At 67.4% G+C, this 13,467-nt stretch overlaps 2 protein-coding genes across 2 annotated transcripts; one reads left to right on the top strand and one right to left on the bottom strand.

Annotated features, from left to right (window-relative positions):
• Positions 1-586: 586 nt before the first annotated feature.
• On the bottom strand, positions 587-5,161 carry CHPF (chondroitin polymerizing factor). The gene is given in 5 exon segments (XM_050900054.1): positions 587-2,033; positions 2,537-2,719; positions 2,917-3,481; positions 4,852-4,984; positions 4,987-5,161. Coding segments are annotated over 5 exon segments (2,319 nt in total). The 3' UTR covers positions 587-770.
• Positions 5,162-10,389: 5,228 nt separating this feature from the next.
• TMEM198 (transmembrane protein 198) lies at positions 10,390-12,564 on the top strand. The gene is given in 5 exon segments (XM_050900293.1): positions 10,390-10,579; positions 10,688-10,984; positions 10,987-11,262; positions 11,498-11,688; positions 12,165-12,564. Coding segments are annotated over 5 exon segments (1,101 nt in total). The 3' UTR covers positions 12,312-12,564.
• The last annotated feature ends 903 nt before the right edge of the window (positions 12,565-13,467 follow it).

Below are 13,467 nucleotides of genomic sequence, written 5' to 3'. Positions count from 1 at the left end.
AATACTGCGAAGGCCAAAGCGGCCTGGGTCACGGTTCCCATGGGGAGCAGCTCACGGTACGCGAGTACAGCAGGATCCCCTCCAGCACCCCCTGTGCCCACCGGCCCCGGGGGCCAAGTCCCCCCCACCCCAACCAGCCAAGAGCACTCCAGCTCGCTGCCAAGTGGCAAAACCCCGAAACCAACCTCCTTATTGCTCTTTTGGGGTGGGACATGCCCCATCCCACTGTCCAAGCCTGTGGCAGGTGCAGGGAGACAGCCCTCCCTGCAAGACCAGGCCGATGCTCCAAAGGAGCGAGGGGCACAGCCCTGTCCTGGGGCACTGGGGGAACCATGAGGGATCACCCCCAGCCCTGTGGCAGTCACGGCCCCGCAGCAAAGGGGCCTTGGGCTCTGCATGCCCCAGTCGAGGGGGGACAGCAAGGGACAGGGCAGCCCATCGCCTCCCCGCTGGGCAGTGGGGCCAGGACGGAGGGATGGGGCCGGCAGCCAGCAGCTCTGGGGCAAGGAGTCAGGCGTTCTGGCTCACAGCTCAGCAACTCCGACCCTACCTTGCCCCGGGGTCTGCACAGCCACAGCCGCTCCGGAAGAACCCGGGCACCCCAGGCTGGCAGACCCCGGCCCAGGCAGCCCCAGCAGGGCAAGTCACGAGCTCGGGCACCAGCGATCCCTGCAGCCACCGGGAGGAGGAAGACAGATTTGGGCAGCAGAAGAGGTGGGGTGGGCAGGCAGGCACGGCAGGGCAGGGCCAGCCCCTCCGCGCCCCAGGGTTCAGGTGCTGTTCCCCTGCTCCTGCTCAAAAAGCACCATGGCCAGCTGGGAGCGAGAGCCTACACCCTCCAGGCTGCTCTGCACGCAGCGGTGGTAGATCTCCTCGCTAAGCCGGGGGTTGCAGGCCTGGTGCCTGTAGCGCTGCAGCAGGGCGGGCTCCACGGCCCGGAAGACGTGGAGGTTGGAGTACTTGATGAACATATCGTAGATGTCCAGGGTCTCCAGGATGTCCTCGTTCTCCTGCACGTCGCCCGCCATGCGGGTGCGTGCTGCCATGTAGTCGGCGTTGTAGAAGCAGGCTTCGTGGAAGACGTCGCGGTCGAAGCGCCCCGCGTCCCGCAGCAGGTCCAGCGTGGCAGGCGGCACCTGGTTGTGGTAAGCGATGGCGGGGTTGTAGCCCTGGAAGTGGATGGGGAAGAAGACCTGCCAGTTGTTGATGGTGTTCATCCGGCAGCGGTTCAGGAAGTCGATGGTGACCTCCGTCCCCACGCCAGCCACGAAGAAAAGCGTGTCCACGGGATGCTTCTTGGAGATGATGTCCATGACCTTGATTTGGGAGGGTGCATCTGTCTTAACACTGATCCACGGGATCTTCACCTCTGCATACTTGCGCTCATACTCAGTGATCTGGGCCTTCACGGGGGCAAAGATGTCATTCTGGGTGACCTGCTGGGCCTCGAAGGGGTCATAGATGAAGAGGAAGGTGAGCACTGCGTTCTCGCTGCTCTCAAAGGCAGCTGCCGCGTAAGCCTCCAAAAAGCGGGCAGCGTGGTCCCGGTCGTGGGCCGTCAGCGGCAGGATGACGTTGATCCGGCTGGCCTCCGTCACGTAGGGCATGGGGATGATCTCCACCTCGCTGAGGGGCCGCACCAGGTGCACGCGCTTGGTGACGGAGCGGCTGTGCCCCTTCTGGGTGACCACCTCCACCTGGAGGTCCAGCGTGTACTCCATGCCACGCGTGGGGTCGAAGCGCCGGTACCCGTTCACCAGCTGCTGCTTGTGGACGTGGAGCATCGGCTGGTACTTGCGGTTCAGTTCCTCCATGGCCGTGGCCACCACATCGGCCACGTCCGCCAGATCCACGCCACGCAGCTCGCACTTGGGGGAGCCGTCCACGCAGGCGTAGACCTGCTCCTCTGTGAAGTAGTCCCAGCGCAGCACCTCAAAGCGGGTTTTGGGCTGGAAGGGGGGCGGGATGCCAACAGGCCACGTGGCACTGTGGTCCCCATCAGCGGACAGGCTGCTGGCATTCTGGATCTCCAGCTGCAAGAGGAGAGATGGAGGAGTGAGAGCCAAGGCGGGCGCAAGTAAGTCTTCCAGCTCTGGCTGCAGGCAAGCTGACTCTCGATACTCAGAGATCAGCCGCTCCTGGCCCAAAGAGCAGTGCCAGAACAACTTTGCCTTCAGTTTGACTCCTGTCCAGCACCTCAGCTTTCCTCCAAACAGCACCCGAATGTGGTGTGCCACCTCCATCAGCAGGATCCGCGCCCTCTCCCACCCTGCCTGGCCTTTGCTGGTGGACCTCAGCACCCTGCTGGCTCCATCACCCTGAACCACCACTGCAGCTCCAGGACTCATCCAGGTCCAAAGCTGCTCTCCAGCCAGCACTGCTGGCCCTGCAGCCACACAGGCTCAGCTGATCCCATCCCACAGCAGGTTCAGGTGAGAAACCCTCATATTAGAGTAGAGAGGTGATACAGAGCGACCAGAAAGCCCACAGGGTTGACAGGAAGAGCCCAGACCCTCCCAGCCAAGCCAGGTCTCACCTGGAGCTGCTGGATCTCCTGGTAGGTCCTCTCAAGTTCCACCTGCGCAAAGTACTTGTGCAGCCGGTACATCTGGAGGGGATCCAGCACAGGGTGGACAGTGAAGGCGCTCTGGAAACGGAGGTCGGTCTCCCGCTCGGGGTCCATGTTCATCCCCAGCTCAAAATAGTGGTAACGCAGGCCCTGCGCCAGCCAGGAGAGACGGGTCACGGCCAGCCCCGACCCACGCTCCCACCCCACCGGCTGCCAGCACAGCAAGCTCAAAGGACGACAGGGTGCAAGGGCTGGTCACCCCCAGAACCTGGGAGCCCACAGGGAGGAGGGCAAACACACCGGGCCAGGATCAGGCTCTCGGAGGCCATCTCCACTGCAGGACCTACCTCGTGCTCCTCAGCACAGTTGACAGCTGTGTAGTCAATGATGCAGCGGCCCAGCCACTCATCAGGCCGGGCGCTGAGGATGTCATTGCGGCAGCTCTCCAGGTGCTGCTGCAGGAGGAGGAGGAGGCTGCGGGACAGCAGGTAGCCAAACCCCCCGTAGCAGTAGCGTCCCTCAGTGTCCCCACCGATGAACTCCTCGGGACGGCCCAGGTAGAGGTGGGTGTCGATGCTGAGGTGCGCGACCAGGTGGCTGATGCGGTGCGCCTCTGTGTAGGTATCGTCCTGCACCAGGAAGAACCAGTCGAAGTCATTCACGTAGTGGTCCAGAAGGTACCTGACGGTCTGGTACATGTTCCAGATGGGCCGCTCGTCACTGTGCGTCACCACCGTCATACCGTGGGGCACCTTGCGGCCCCGTGTGCCTGTGAAGTACACCAGGCGCTCCAGGCGGTGGGCCAGCGTGCGGTTGACAGCCACCCCCAGCGTGTTCAGCGTGTTCTTGGAGGTCAGCACACCCACGAAGAGCCGCTGCCGCATCCCCAGCTCCGTGCTGATGTACCGGGTCCTGCAGGAGGGAGAGACTGTCTGGCCCCAGGGTACTGCACCCCACCTCAGCCTGCACCCTTCCCAGTCCCCTCCAATGGCACTGACCTCGGTTCCTCTGCAGGAACTGCTCCAGGCTTCAACCACACGCGCAAGACATCACCCCAGCGGCACCAGCTGCCACTATGCCTGGGCCAGAGGCACAGCAGAGCGCTCTGCTGAGGTCCCCCCCCAACCTGAGACCACAGGGGACCCTCCCTTCCTGTGAGCCAGCCAGCCCGGCTCAAACCAGAGGCTCGCAAAAGGCTGAGCACAGCTAGAAGAGGGAAACAGGGCTGCACGCCCCAGCTCTAGCGGGGACACGACCCACCAGGCACCCCACCATGCTGCCAGCCCCGGCCAGGACAGCCGAGCTGGGAAGCACCTTCCCGCCACCCCTGCCAGATGCACTGCTCTCGAGCAGGCAGGCAGGCAGGCAGGCAGGTGAGCCCATGCTGCCCTCCCCGGGGAAGCCAGGCCCCACTGGAGTGGCTGAAGCCAGCATGGGGCTGGCTGTGTCCCTCTCCCCACCATGGCCCCCAACTGCCCCACTCACAATGACTTTCAGGTTTAATTCTCCCAGCCCGGCGCAGCGGCAGGAAGCGACCCCCCCTCCCGGCCCCCAGCCGCCGCCTGGCACACACTGGCCCCATTCAGCCCCCTCCATCCGCCCACTGCCTCGCAGGGACAAGGAGGCCCTTTCACTGCCTGCTCCCTGTCATCCCGGGGACGCCAGGATGGGCCGCAGCCAGCCCCGGCGCAGGCTGGAGTTTGCAGTGTTGGGTGGGGATGTGCCACCGTGGGAGGGGTCCCTGCTAGGGCAGGGCAGGGCAGGAGAGGGGCCGGGGCAGGGTGCCCAGCAGCACGTGCTGCTGCAGGCAACCTTTGCGCAGCAGGCAGCAGCACGGGCACGAGGCTCTTCCAGGCGCTTCCGAGGCGGGCAGGGGCGGAGGGGGGGGTAAGGAGAAGCGGGAGGCGGAAGGGAGGAAGGCAAGCAGCAGGGAAAGGCGCTTGCAGTGAGAAAAATCCGGCTGCAGCCCTGGGTGGCTGGGGGGGCGGGAAGCACATCGCCGGGTCACCTGTAAAGCCCCCCAGCACCAGCCCAGCAGGCAGGGGCAGGCAGGCAGCCCCTCAGAGCCGGCCCAGCAGGCAGGGGCAGGCGGGCAGCCCCCCAGCACCGGCCAGGCAGGCAGGCAGGGGCAGGCAGCCCCCCAGCACCGGCCCGGCAGACACACGCCCACACCCGGGCACCCCGGGCTCGGCCGCAGCTACTCCCATCTAAAGCCCGGCCAGCGCCGGCGGCCCTTCCTCCGCCGGGGCCCAGCTCCCCCAGCCCGTCCCGGCCCCCCGCACCTGACGGCCTTCTTGGCGGCCCTGCCGGGGCTGGGCGGGCGGTAGGGCACGACGCGGGGCTCCCAGCTGTCGGCGCCCAGCCCGGCGGGCACGGCGTTGGGCCTGCGCGCCGCGTTGCCGTTGGTGTTGCCGGGGCCGGGGGCGGCGCGGCGCCGCCGTCGGGGCGCGGGCGGGCGGCGGGGCGCGGCGGCGGCCCGCAGGGCTCCTCCACCCAGGTGACGCTGAGCAGGCTGAGGGTGAAGCCCAGCGAGACGCCGATGGCCACCGGCCCGGCGGGCCGCAGCACCGACAGCACCAGCGACAGCCGCATGGCCGGGACGGGACCGGGGACGGGACCGGGGGCGGCTCCGGCTGCCGCTCCCGCTGGCGCGCGCCGCCGTCCGACGTGTCACCCCCTGGCCCCGCCCTGCCGCGCGTCACCGCGGGCGGCCCGCCCCAGCCAATGGGCCGCGCTCCACCGCCGCGTCACGGGGCGGCGCGGGGAGAACCGGGGGGAGCAGGGGGCGGCGTGGGGGCGGGGCGAGGTTGCTAGGAGACCGCCCGCCGGGCCCCCCCCGGCCCCCCCACCCCCCCGCCGACCCTTCCCTGAGGGGCCGGGGCCAGGTCAGGGCCGTGGGGCGGGGGAGCGGGGCAGGGACGCGAGACCCCCTCCAAGGCCCGGGAGACATCGCAGCGGGGCTGCCCGGTGCCCGGTACCTGGCACCGGCCGGGCCACGGTGCTCGCCCCCGGCGCTGTGGGGCGGCAGGGCAGCGCCCCCGGCCCTGGCTGCCCGCTCAGAAAGCGCCCTCCGGCTCAGACAGCGCATTTGCCCGGGCCGCGGCGTGGCTGGGGCCGGGACATGGCGCCTGAGCCGGCTTAAGGGCGGATTTCCCCGGGGCGGGTGCCGCGGGGCTGGGGCACGGCCGGCCCTTTGTTCCCGGGGCTGGGGGGACGCCGCGGGGCCGGCCGGGCACAGCCGCTGCGTCCCCTCCCTGGGACAGCCCGACAGGCGACGCTGGCGAATTCGCGGTGGTCTTGAAGCCCCACGTTCCCCTTCTCACATCGCTGCCCGGGGGTCTTCCAGAAAGCGTGGGCAGCCGGCGCTGGACTCTACCTGGGTGTCCCCAGGAGGTGACCGGTGGTCGTGGGTGGGTGGGGTGGATGGGTCTGAGGCCAGGAGCGGCAAAGCACGGGCCACGGGCTGCAGAAGGCGGCTGGGCACGCCGGGTGCCTGGGGAGCAGGCGTGCAGGAGGGCAAGCGGCGACTGGAAGAGCTTTGGATGCAGAGCAGCAAACCGTCCCGGGGCAGAAGGAGGGCGGGCAGAGCAGCAGGAGATCCCTGCGGCGGGGACCCTTATCCTGCAAGTCAAAACGGGACCGAAGAGGTGGGCTCCTGCAGCTGGGGCCGGGTCTCCGTCCCACTGCGAGCTGTCTGCGGCACAGAGCCACCGGAGAGAGCCCCCAGGCAGACAGAGCTGGAGGAGCCGGCTCGGGGCAGAGTTTGCCGCACACACGGAGCCTCCGGTGTGGGAATGATCCAACCCAGAAGCTGCAAGGCCAGCAGCCCTACATGGCTGCTCAGCGCCAGGCATTACTGAATAAGGACAAGGAGGAGAACCCGGCCTTTCCGCCCGTTCCCAGCCCGTGGCTCCGCTTCCAGCAGCCTTGCTGCCGTCGGGGCTCTCGAGTGCCTCTGGATGTACTCTGGCTGGTGGGGAGCCCATCCCGCCCATCCCACCCTCCCCATGAAACACATCCCGCCTGCCCCGGGGAGCGCCAGCAGCCGCAGAGCACGGCAGGGCACCAAGGGCAGGCGGGAGCCCGCTCGGCTCCAGGGTCTCTTTCATTTTCTGGAACAAGGCAGCCCGTTTTCATCAGGAAGTGGTTGGCAGCATCCCACCCCCCAGAGATACGGGACCATCATCCAAGCTCGGCTCGTTTTCATAGGCCTTTTTCTCCTGAATAGGCCAAGACAAGCAATAGGCAAAGGCGGTCACGTGGACGGCAGTTTAATGAAGAACACATAAAAACTAGAAACAGAGGGAACGCGATGGGACGAGGAGATGCCAGAAGGGGAAAGATGCAGAAGTAAGAAATGAGCAGAGATTTTCCATGGACAAAGGCCAAAAAGCAGGCGTGATCATAAACAACCAAAGTTGCCTGTTTTCTGTACACAGAGGAACGTGTCAGAAACATATGTATTTGATTTCCTTTACAGGTTGGAATATTTAATATTGGTCACCTTATACAAACCCAGATGGTTCTACATGAGTGATAAGAGAGGTTTCATTCTGAGACGACCCTGTTGATCTGAGCTTGTATTTAGATAGAGGTGCAGATCGGAGAAAGTATTGAAGTTTTCAGAAATAAGACTCTGAGCTCAGGAAAAGTGCATGGAGATGAAGCTGTGGGCAGAGCAAACACCTCCCCAGGGCTCGCCTGGGCAGTGCCTGAGCCCAGGGCCCCCGTGCCCGGCCCCAGGAGATCCCGCGGGGGAAGCGGCCGGTGGGCAGCAGCGCCGTTCCTCCGGCAGCCCCTTCGCAGCCCCCCGCCAGCTGCAGCTCCCGCCTTTGTCTCCGCCGGCGTTGGCGTGGGGCTGGGAAGGGGCTGCCAGGGGAACGGCCGCTGCTGCCAAGAGACCTTCTCCCTGCCAGGATTTCCCGGGGGTCTCTGGGCGCCGCAGCCGGGAGGTGCCAGCTCCAGGGAGCCCTGCCTCCGCAGAGCTCCCTGTCCTCCCACCTACCCGCCGCGCCTGCATCTCCCGGCCGCTCGCCGGGGGACGGGTGGGCAGCCTCTAGAGGTGCCCCCGAGGTGCGCGTCTGCCCCCTCCGAAGGCAGGCGTGGCAGCCCCCGTGGCCCCGGCGCAGGCCCCTCACACGCTGCGCGGCCCTCCGTGCGCTCTGCCCCTGCCACCTGCACCGGCACGGGTCCTGCCCCGCGCGGCCCCGTGCACGCCTGACGCACGGCCCTCCGGCGGTTTTCACACCCACGCCCCTGGACCGCTCCGTCCCCTATGCCCCGTGCCTAGGGGCCCGCAGCCCTGGCAGCCGCTGCGCGCCGAGCGCACCTCACACGCGGCCCGGCCCGGCGCACGCCGTGCCCCGCCGCGCACACGGCCTTCTCCTGACTCCCCGGTGCGCGGCCCGGTGCCCGCCACGCCGCCCGGGCGCACACCTCAGGGCGCGGCCCGCCGCACGCCCCTCCCCCATCAAAGCCCCGCCCCCCTCTCCCGGGGAGGCCCCGCCCCCATGCGGCCCCGCCCACCCCCAGCCGGCGCGGTGACGCAGCGCGGTGACGTCAGGCGGAGCTGTCCGCTCAGCACCGCGCGGCGGCCCGCGCCGCCAGCATGCGCGGGGGCCGGGGCCGGGAGCGCCGGGCGCCGCGGGGCCGCCGCCGCCGCTGCCGCCGGGCCGGGAGCGCAGGTGGGAGCGGGTCGGGCGGGCTGCAGGGGGTGGGCACAGCACGTGGGGGTCCGGCAGGCGGGGGGCGCGCCGGGCCCCTCGCGGGAAGGGCTCGGGCACCGGCCTGCCGGCCCCCCGTCCCGGGGAGGGCGCGCGGGGCCCGGGGTGGGCGTGCGGGGCCCGGCGGAGCGCCCGCGGGACCCCCGCCCCGAACAAAGAGAGGGGCGGAGCGGCCCCGCGCCCCGGCGGCCTTTGCGGCCGTCGCTTAGCAACGCCGCGCCCGCCCCGCCGGCCCGGGGCCCGGCATCCCGGCGGGGGGCAGCGGGGGCCGGCCGGGGGGCAGCGCAGGGGGGAGTGCCGCGGCGAGGGCCGTGCCCCGAGCGCTGTCCCCGAGCCCCCGCCACGCTGTGCCCCACGGGGGCAGGGAGGGGAGGGCGGGGGGCCCGGGGCAGGCCGCGGCGGGGAGCCCGGGGCTGCGGGGAGGGCGGCAGCAGGTGGGTAAGTCCCGGCGCCAATGAGCAGGCGCTGGGCTCCCCTAGCAACAGTGCCCGCGCCAATGGGCGCCGGGAGCTGCCTGCAACGCTGCCTGCAACCCTGCCTGCAACCCAGCCGGAGACGGGTTTTCCCAGGCGACCTTTTCCCGCTGCCCTGGGCCCGGCCTGGCGTGGGTTGAGGGGCAGAGAGCAGCACCTCGCTGCCCTCCCTCTGCTCTGCCGTGCCGTGCCATGCCGCGCCATGCCGTGCCCATGCCAGCCAGCTGGCTGTGCCATGCCTCAGCCCCCTGGGCACAGCCGGCCGGCAGAGCCCTGCTTTCACCCCACACAGCATCGCCCGTCCCTGCCGGGGCAGCCAGGGCTGGCGCGTCGCTCCTGGGCTCTGCGGTTAAAGTCCAATCCTGCTTAGCGTCCCCCCCAGGGGCTCAGGCAGGGCGGGCAGGGGCCCAGTGCTCGGCTGCCTGCTCCCTGCCCACCTGCTTCCCTGGGATTAGGCACCGCGCTCGGCTTCCCCAGGGGGATTTGCCCTGGCTGGTGTCTCCTTCCCCAGCCGGAGGGAGGGAGGAGGCTGGCGGCAGGGGAAGAGGTGCCGGTGGAACCCAGCCCAAGCAGCAGCAAGGTGCTGGGCAATAGGGAACCGTGAGCGCAGCCTCTGCCCTCTTCCCTCCTCCTTCTTGGTGCACTCGTTTTGTGAGCTGTCCTGAGCCGGCTGCTTTAACGTGGCACTTGGAAGGGCTGGCGCTGGCCTGGGGACAATCGGTGACAATAAACCCATCCTAAACCAGCTGAGCCTGGAAAGGGACCAGGGGAGCAAAGGGATGCTGGAACTGGCTCCAGGTGGGAGCAGGCAGACGGCCACTGTAATTAGGTTTAAGCTGGAGCTAGATCAGTCTTTGTGGAGGATTATGACCCCTCCATCTGCGTAGGCACTGCAGGGGGCCTGGCAACTGCCTGCTCGGCGTCCCGGCACAGCCGCGGCATTACGGGTGAGCCCTCGGGTAAGGGGCAGTGCCAGCCAGGGCCAGTCCCCCTCCGGCCCCATGGGTTGGCGTGGGAGGGCTGGATCCAGTGTGGGGGCCCGCTTTGTTTTTACAAGGACACCAGGAGCTGGAGCAGGGATGAAAAATAGCCAGAAATATGATTAGAGGATTGGAGAAAATGCCTTGGAGTACAAGCTTTAAGAGCTCAATCTGTTTAGCCTATAAAAATAGAAGACTGAGGGGTGACTTAATTACCGAGCATAATTACTTCACAGGCAGAAAATACCAGGTAGTGGAAGTCTCCCTTTAATTGAGCAGGGAAAGGGCGCCGGAGAGCCAGGGGCAGGAAATTGAAGCCGCAGACAAATTATAAAGCACCGCGTCCTGGCAGCGAAGCTCCCTGGGGGTGCAGGCGGGCTCCCTGGGGACGGTGCATCCCTGCAGCCACCCGTTGGGTGACAGTCTGCGCCCCCATGGAGGAGGCTGTTCCCCCATTCCTTCCTTCTCACCCAGGTAGCGAGGGGCCGGAGCGGGTTTTCTGGTGGCTGGGTGTCGAGTGGTGGGCATCGCCGTCGGGCACGTGCCGGCGGTGCCTCCATCCCCGTTCTCACTCTCTCACCAGCTGGGGCGGGTGCCAGAGCGCAGTTTTGCCGGCGAGCCATGGGGCAGGAGCGGAGATTTTGATGCCTCTCCCAGGAGTCCCCAGAGCCATGACTGCAACTGTGCAGACGCTGCGGTTCAAGCTGCTGCCGCACGAGCCGGGCCAGGAGTGGGGGCACAGCTGCCAGCAGGAAATCGAGCGTCGCTACCAGGTGGTTCCCTCGGTGGTGTGTGCCATGTGCTGCCTCTTCGGCATCATCTACTGCTTCTTTGGTGAGCCAGGCCAGCCTGGCGGCTGGTGGGGCAAGTGGGGAGAAGGGCAGAGGGGAGCCGGGGGGGGTGCTGGCCATCCACCCCCTGACTGTGGTGGTCTCTCCACAGGCTACCGCTGCTTCAAGGCCGTCATGTTCCTGACGGGGCTGATGTTTGGCTCCATCATCATCTTCATGCTGTGCTACAAGGAGCGGGTGCTGGACACACAGCTGAGTGTAGAGGCCTCAGTGGGCATTGGGCTGGGCATCGGGGTCCTGTGCGGGCTGGTCACCATGCTGGTGCGCAGTGTCGGCCTCTTCATGGTGGGGCTGCTCCTGGGGCTGCTGCTGGCGGTGGCCACGCTGGTGGTGATGGAGCAGTTCTACCACCCACCGACGGTGTGGATCCCCATCGCGCTGCTCCTGGGTTGGGGATGCTCTTCGCCGTCCTCACTCTGCAGTGGCAGCGCTTCTTCACCACCCTCTCCACTGCCGTCTTCGGCAGTGCCATCATGACCGTCACTGTTGACTACTTCATCGAGCTCTTCCTCCTGGTGCAGTACATCTACGAGCGCATCAAGGTGGCCCCCGCTCGCCCCGTGTGCTGGTACAGCTGGGTCATCCTGGGCGTCTGGCCACTCCTCACCACGCTGGGCGTCCTGGTCCAGTGGAAGGTCACGGCCGAGGGCTACTCCCACACAGAAGGTGTGTGGGGGCTGGGGGAGATGGACGTGGCACAAGGTGGATGCAGGAGTTGGGGGGCCTGGGGCCCAGGGTTGAGGTTCCCAGCACCTGGTTTGTGTGCACACATAAGGGGTTCGGGACTCTACAGGGGCACAGCACTCAAGGGGAGGCCTGGGTGCGCAAAGCTGGGGCTGGTTTGGGTCTGGGGCTGATTTGGGTGCACTCCGCGGTGCTCACAGGCCCCTCTGCCCTGCAGTGATCATCAGCCGGCAGCAGCGCCGCGTGCAGCTGATGCGCATCAAGCAGCGGGAGGACCGAAAGGAGAAGAAGAAGAAGCGGAGACCCCACCACCCGCCGCCCCACCAGCACAAAGCCCACCCGCCCGAGCCCGCCTACCGCCGCAAGCCGAACCCCGTGCGCCGCTTCGATGGGGACGTGCTCTCCCCCGTGAGTCCCGCACCCAGGGTAGAGATCTCCCCCGGCCTCCGCGGCCCTTCCTTCTCCATGTGGGTGGGCTGGGGCGCGGAGAGGGGAGAGGTGCTCAGGTGCCAGCTGACATCCGACCTCCTCGAGGGATGAGGCCGGGGCATCCCGGGGACCAGGCAGGTCAGGAGGGGCTGAGCTGGGATGTGCCCACCACAGAGCACTTCAGCCTTTGCAAGCAAATGTAAACTGGTGGCCAAAAGCGCTGCAGCCGTGGTAGAAACAGGCGGTGGGCAAGGTGCGAAGCATGTGCCCAGGGAAGGGAACGGGGCTGTGCACCCCGCTGCAGCCAGCCCCTGAAGGGCCTGAGTGCTGGGGTGGGTGGGATTGCACAGGGCTGGTTCTGGGGGGCTGCTGCAGGGCTTAGGGTGGGCTGGGGTGGGATGGAGTGGGCCAGGAGCAGAGCCCCCCTCACTTTCTGTCTGCCCTCTCTCAAGCAGAGCTACATCCAGAGTTTCCGAGAGCGGCAGACGGGGCCGTCCCTGAACAACCTCATCACCAGCTCCCACGCCGTGGTGGACCTGGACTATGACTGCAGCTCCACCGTGCCCCTCACCACGGGCTCTGGCCCCGCTGTGAGGGTATAAGCCAACCCAGTGACCTCGAGTGACACCAGCACCCCAGCCTGCTCCAACAGACCCCCTGGGACAGCTGGGGCTGTGCCCTCAGCCCCGGGCGGCCACACGTGGCTTGGGGCTGCGGATGGAGACCCTTCCTACGTGTGGGACTTGACTGGGCAAGCCCCGGCTGCTCGCGGGGCCTGGAGATGCTGGGGGAGCCCTCCGGCAGGGACTCAGCCCAAGGACTGGGGACACCAGCACCCCATGGATGTGCGGTGCACGCGGCTCTGCTGGGGCGGGGGGTCCCTGAGCCCTCGCTGCTGCGTGTTTCCCCATGGCCCGGGCACGCTCATCCTGCATCCCAACATTGCCCTCCCCATATTTGAGCCCCCCTTCCCCGAGAGCAGCTCCCCGCGCCTGCCCCCACCCCATCGCACCCCCAGCAACTCCCCAAGTGCCTGTGCCCCACGTCCCTTCCTCAAAGAGCAGGTCCCACAGCTCTTGCCCCACCAGGGACTCCCCCGAGCATGTGCACCCTGTCCCACCCTGTCCCCGAGAGCAGCTCCCAGGCAGCATTTCCCAAACCCTGCCTCCTCAGAAGGTCCCCCTGCCCTAGCCACCCTCCCTGCCCTCCAGAGCAGGTCGCCTCACTCCTGAGCTGGACCGGGGTGGTCCTGGGGCAGAGGCTGCCAGGGCCAGGTGGTTCCCAGGGTGATGCTGGCAAGTGGTGCCTGTCCAGCGGGAGCTGCGCTGGTGGGGTGCACCACGTGCTTCTCCCCCCAGAATGTTTTGATGGGAGACAGGACACTGGATCCAGCCTTTGGGCAGGGGCTGGGCTGCCTCAGGGACGCGGGGACCCCTGCAGCGTCAGAGGCCGTCGCTGTTTTGCTGGCGACTGGATTTTATAGTGGCCGGGGGGCCCTGGGGTCGGGGCCGAGCCCCTGGATGGGGCACGGCAGGGCAGGAGTCCCTGCCCAGAGCACCACTGCGGGCAGAGGCTCCCGCCTTGTATATATTTCTCTTGCTGTGATTTGTATTAATTTATTACGGAGTGAGCCAGGAGTTCCCCACGGCCAGGCAGGCAGGATGGTGGTGAGACTGGACCGGGGTGCCCCCCTGCTTTGGGAGCACCCCCCCCCCCAGCCCAGCCTGGCCGGCCCCGCTGCCCCAGGGAACTGCATGT

Source organism: Gymnogyps californianus, chromosome 7, assembly GCF_018139145.2.
Source record: "Gymnogyps californianus isolate 813 chromosome 7, ASM1813914v2, whole genome shotgun sequence".
NCBI classification, from domain to species: domain Eukaryota; kingdom Metazoa; phylum Chordata; class Aves; order Accipitriformes; family Cathartidae; genus Gymnogyps; species Gymnogyps californianus.
This window is presented reverse-complemented; position numbering and strand designations above follow the sequence as displayed.